This window comes from Cannabis sativa, chromosome 1, assembly GCF_029168945.1.
Source record: "Cannabis sativa cultivar Pink pepper isolate KNU-18-1 chromosome 1, ASM2916894v1, whole genome shotgun sequence".
Lineage (NCBI taxonomy): Eukaryota > Viridiplantae > Streptophyta > Magnoliopsida > Rosales > Cannabaceae > Cannabis > Cannabis sativa.
In genome coordinates, this window is record NC_083601.1 from 61,925,858 (window position 1) to 61,932,165 (window position 6,308).

Sequence of the window (6,308 nt, forward strand, 5' to 3'; positions counted from 1 at the left end):
AGGACCCTAGAATAGGACTGGGACAGTGACTAGGACCTTAACCGGGACTCAGAACTAGACCGAACACATCCCAGAAACTTGAGCTCGGACCTAGACCCGAACACGATCCCGGACCTAGACAAGGACTGAGATTTGAACCCGAACTCGAGACTTGATCCCAGACCGAGCCCTTGACCTAAATTGGAATTCCGACCTTGACATGGACACGAACCCAGACCCGGACCCGAATACCGACCCAGACCCAAACCGGGATCAAGACACGGGACCTAGACCCAAACTCAAATGCAAACCCACACCTGAACCTGGGACCTAGACCAAGGACCCAAACTTGGACCTTGACTCAGAGCTGGACCAAGATCGAGATCTGGAAGACCCGTACCTAGACTTGGAAGAAGACTTGGACCCCGACCCCAACCTGGACCCAAACCCGGACCTAGAACCAAACCTGGACCCAGAATTAGAACTGGAACTGTGACTAGGACCCGGACTTGAGACCAGAACCGAACCCAAACCATAACCCAAACTCAGACTAGATTATAGACCGAGACCTTGACTAGGACTGGGACCTGATACGTGGGACCTGAACCTGGACCTGACCTGGTCTTAAACCCTCACCAAGTCCTGAGACCCGCAACCCAAACTAGGATCCAAACCCTGACAAGGACCCGAACCTCAACCGGGACCAAGACTGGGATCGAGACCTAGACTTGAACACCGACCGGGACCTGGACTAAAAGCAAGACTCGGGAATCGAACCCGAACCTGGACCCAGACAAGGACATAGGAATCGAACATGGATGGGGTACCTAGACACAAGAGCTAGGCGCTAAAACCCAGACCCAGATCCAAATCCGAGACTCAAAACTGAACCTGGACCTGACCTTGACCTAGGAAACCGAATTCAGACCCAAACTCGGACCAGAAACCTGCCCCGGACCCAAACCACGACAGGAACCTGACTCGAACCCATGTGAGAACCAAACTCGAACCTGGGACCCGAACTTAGACCCAGACCCAGAATCAAACCCAAACATGGACCTGCACCCGGACCCGAACTCGAACCCAGATAGGGATCGGAACCCAAGACTTAGACCCAGAACTGAACGTGGACTCAAATCGAGATCAAAACCTTGGACTCAGACCCGAACCTGGACCCAGACCCAGGACCCTAACCCACACCTAGAGCCTGATCCGGACCTAGACCAAGATCTTGACCCGAACCCAAACTCGGACTAGGACTCAAACCCAGACCCGAGACCCGAACTCAGACCTAGACCCAAACCAAGACCCAGACCGAGATCCAAACCTGGACCCAGACCCGAACCTAGACTTAGACAAGGAATCAAACCCGAACCCAGACCTAGACCCAAACTCGAACCCCTACACTGAATCAAAATCAAAACTGGGACTTGGACCCAAACCTGAACATGGACCAAGATAGGGACCTTAGACTCGAACCTGGATGGGGGACGTGGACTTGAGCCTCAGAACCAAGACCCAGAACGGAACTCGGGACTTGGACCCGACCTAGACTCGAACCTAGATCTGGACCCAGACCAATATCAGAACCCAAACCCGAACTCGAACCCCGACCGGGTCCTTGACCCAGACCTTGACCTAGGATCCAGATTGGGACCTGGGACCCGAAGTGCAACTAGACTGGGACTCAAGATCGTGAACCAGATCTGGACCCAGGGCTTGGACCTGACTCGTAGTCAGTGTTTGGATCTGGGATCCATACCTGGACTCTCAAACCAAGACTCGAACTCAGAGCGAGACCTTGACCCAAACCCAGACCCGTACCCCAGACCTGGGTCCGAGTCCGAGTCTTGGTTTGAGTCTAGGAACTGGAATCTAGCTAAGACCCAGACCCAGACCTAGACCCGGAGTGGGATGCCGACCCAAATCAGTACTCGGATCGGGACTCGGGACACGAACCCGAACCCAGACAAGGACTTGGACTCAGACTCGGATCCAAGACCAGGACCAGGATCCCGGAACTGGGGCTTGGACAAGACACATAGTCGGTGTCTTGAAGTGGAACTCGAGAAGGACAAAAAGCTGGACCAGGACCTAGACCCAGACCCAGACCTGGGACCCGAAACCAAAAAATGAAACAGAACGTGACTAGGACCCTAGAATAGGACTGGGACCGTGAACACGACTTGGACCTGGACCGAGACCTAGAACTAGACCACAACATAGCCCTGGAACTAGGGCTCGGACCTGGTCCTAGACCCGGTCCCGCACCGAAACTAGGATTGAGACTCAAACCTGAACCTGAACAGAAACTTGGGACTCGATCCCAGACCCAGACAAATCCCCTAACCTAAACTATGATTCGGACCTGAACATGGACACGAACCCGAGACCTGGACCCGAATACCGACCAAGACCCAGAATAGGATCGAAACACGAGACCTGGACCTGGACCCAGACGCAAACCCAAACCCGAACCTAGGTTCCAGACCCAAGACCCAAATCGGGACCCGAACTCAGACTTAGATCCAGACCGGGATCAAAAAAACCCATACCCAAACTCGGACTAAGACTTGGACCCCGACCCTAACCTGGACCCATACCCAGACCCGGAACCAAACCCGGACCCAGAATCAGAATTAGAACTGTGACTAGGACCTAAACTTGAGACAAGAACTGAACCCAAACAATAACCAACACTAGGACCAGAACCTGGACCGAGAGCTTGACTAGGGCAGGGACCTGACACCTGGGACCCGAACCTGGACCGAGACCCGAACTGGGACCTGGTCCTAAACCCTCGCCGGGTCCTAAGACTCGCGAGCCAGACAAGGATCCAGACCCTGACAAGGACCCAAACCTTAACTCGAAACAAGATTGGGACCGAGACCTAGACCCAAACCTTCCCCGGGACCTAAACTAATACCAAGAATCAGGACCCGAACCCGAACCTGGACCCATTCCAGGACCTAGGAACCGGACTTTTATGGGGGACCTAGACAAGGGACCTAAGCCCTGTAACCCAGATCTAGATCAAAATTCGGGACTCGTACCTGAACCAGGACCTGTCCTTGACCCGGGAATCCGAAGTCACACGCAGACCCGGACCCGAAACCTACCCCGGACCCAAACCAGGACAGGAACCTAGACACGAAGCCATACCAGGACAAAACTCGAACCCACACTCGAACCCAAAATCAAACCCAAACCCGATACCCGAACTCAAGCCCATACCCAGAACAAGACCAAACCTAGGCCTGCACCCGGACCCAAACTCGAACCCAGACCGAGATCGAAACCGAGGAAATAGACTCGAAACTAAACCAGGGCTCAGATTGAGATCAAAACTTGGGACTCGGACCTGAACCTCAACCCAGACCCAAGGACCCTAACCCGCACTCAGAGCCAGATCCGAACCTAGACTGAGATCCAGACCCAAACCAAAACTCAGATTAGGACTCGAACCCCGACCCGAACTCAAACACAAACTCGAACTCGGAATTGCAATTGGAACTGTAACTAGACTAGGACTAGGACCAGGACAAGGACCCAGACCCGAACCCGAACCCAAACCCAAATAATAACCCAAATTGAGACACAAACCCAAACTGCGACAAGGACCCAAACCCGAACCTAGACCGGGACCCAAACCAAAACCAAAATCGTGACTTGGACCCAGAATCAAGATAGGGACCTGGGCAATGGAACTAGAACCGGGACCCAAGACCCGACCCCATACCTGGATATGAACCTAGACCCAGCTCGTGACCCGACACCTGAAATGGAACCAGAACAGGACCCAAGATCGAGATGTGGATCTGGACCCGAGGCTTGGATCGAACCCATACTCGATGTTTGGATCTGGGACCCAGCCCCGGACTTGAACCCTGACCAGGACCCAAACCCAGACCCGAACCTGAACCCAGTCCTTGACCTAAACCTGGACCCGAACCCATACCCTATGACTTGAAAATGGAACCGAAACCGGAAGTAGACGGGGACTCGGGAACGGGAATTGAACCAGGACTTGGACCTAGACCTAGAACCGTAACTGGACCTAGACCGAGACCTGGAACCGTAACGAGACTAGGACCCAGACTCCAACCCAGACCTAGACCCGAACTGGGACCCAGACCCGAATCCCAACCAAGACTTGGACACGGTACCCAAACCTAGACCCGAACTTAGACCCAAACATGGAACAAGACTCGGGACAAAGAACTGGGGCCATGACCTAAAACCCCACCCCCACCCTCAGTCCCGAACAAAAACTCGGACCTCAGACCCGGGACCTGAACCAGAACCAGATCGAGACACGTGATAAGGATCCAGATCTGGGACTCAGGCCAGGACCCGAACCCAGACTAGGACCCAAACCCGGACCCTGACCCAGACCTGGGACCCAAAATTAACAATTGAAGAAGAACAGCCAGACCAGGACCCTCGAACAAGACTAAGACCGTGACCAGGACCCTCGAACAATCGGGACGGCCCCTTATGAAATTTTATATGGAAGAAAGTGTAGATCACTGATTCACTGGGATAAAGTAGGTGAAATAAAGTTCGTAGTCCCCGAGGCTGTTCAGAGAACAAGTGAGGTAATTGGTAAAATTAGAGCGCGAATGCTCGCGGCTGAAAGTAGAAAAAAGAGTTATGTTGATCCAAAGCGACAGGAGATTGATTTTCAGATTAGAGATATGGTATTCCTCCGGGTATCGCCAATGAAAGGCATGAAACGCTTTGGTAAGAAAGGGAAGCTTAGCCAAAGGTTCATTGGACCTTTTGAAATCCTTGAGAGGATAGGGCAAGTAGGGTACAGATTGGCTAAGACCCCAGCGCTGGCAGCTGTACATGATGTGTTCCATGTTTTGATGCTTCAGAAGTATGTCTCAGATTCATCCCATATCTTGAGTTATGAAGCATTGGAACTATAGTTAGATTTATCATATGAGGAACAACCGGTGCAAGTACTTGATAGAAGAGAGAAAGTCTTGAGAAACAAGAAAATTGCACTGGTGAAGGTATTATGGAAAAACATTAAAGTGGAAGAGGCAACCTGGGAACTCGAGACGCATATGCAAAAAAATATCCGGAGTTGTTTAGGTAAATTTCGGGATGAAATTTCTATAAGGAGGGGGTAATTGTAATACCCTAAGACTAAGAAAATGGATTACCAAACCCTAACTAGTTAAATGTGTATTATTGTAGAATTATATTATTATAAAATTTATTATAAGTGAATTAATTTGATATATGATATGTTAAGACCCCGTTGGTGAGCCATGGGCAATTCTGCAATTTTGACACGAGAAGGGTAAAACTATGGAATTTATATTATGATGTGCTTATGGACTATATTATAATATATTCACAACTGGGTATGTCGGGCTGAATTGGGTTCAGGGCCAAAATACAATTTTGGGATTATTTGTTGGCATTTTATTAATATGTGATTAATTTGAAAATTATTTGAATATTTGATATTAAATGGAAATGACTTAAATGCCCTTGAATGCTTAATTGTGTGTTATATATGGCCCTAGGGGCAATTTAGGGTTTTTGACTATTTTGTGACAAGTGAATGTTGATTAATGAAAAGAACTTTCTGTATTTCGCTTTACCCAAACCGCCCCCTTCTCTCTCTCTCTAAACTCATTTACTCCAATCTTTGAATTTGTAGAGAATTGCTTGGATTTCAAGCTTATTTTGTGGGAATCTTTGAAGCTTGAGTTGTTGAGGATTTGGAGGTAATTTTTTTACTGTCTTAATTTGAATAGGTTGCTGAAATTGAAGTTGATTTAAGCATGATTTTATTGTAGAGATCCTTGTGATGCATGTGTGTTGGAATTAGTTTAATTTTGATACTCTATGCTTGATTGTGTGAAAGATTGATGTAGGATGCTTTGTGTTTTGCTTTTTAGATAATTTTTGAGGTTAAGTTGGTGCTTTAATTCTTTTATACAGCTCTGATTTTATTGTTGAGCTTGAGCTTGTGTTTTGGGTTTAAAGATTCAAGGTTTGAGCTTGAATTTGTTGATATTTTACTCAAGTTTGGAGCCTATATTGTATATTGTTTAAATCTGATTTTGATGCATGCGAGCTTTGATTTTGAGCTCTAAATGTGTGTATTAGCTCTCTGTTATGTTAGTTATATTGTGTGGGAAATGATTTTGAGATATATGCATGTTTGGGGTGAGATTGGGTGATTTTTGATGCATTTTTGGAGCTGCTAGAATGGAGTTTCTGGGTTTTAAACCCAAGCGCCGCGGCCCAGCTTTTGGGCACCGCGGCCCGCTCGCGTGGACAGATTGCATGTTGAACTTGTTTTG

The 6,308-nt window shown here is 48.8% G+C and overlaps 1 protein-coding gene across 1 annotated transcript; it reads left to right on the forward strand.

The window, feature by feature from the left end:
- The first annotated feature begins 4,601 nt into the window (after positions 1–4,601).
- LOC133035463 (uncharacterized) lies at positions 4,602–4,913 on the forward strand. Its single transcript, XM_061111316.1, has one exon. It carries the CDS (start codon positions 4,602–4,604, stop codon positions 4,911–4,913), a length of 312 nt encoding a protein of 103 aa, XP_060967299.1.
- The last annotated feature ends 1,395 nt before the right edge of the window (positions 4,914–6,308 follow it).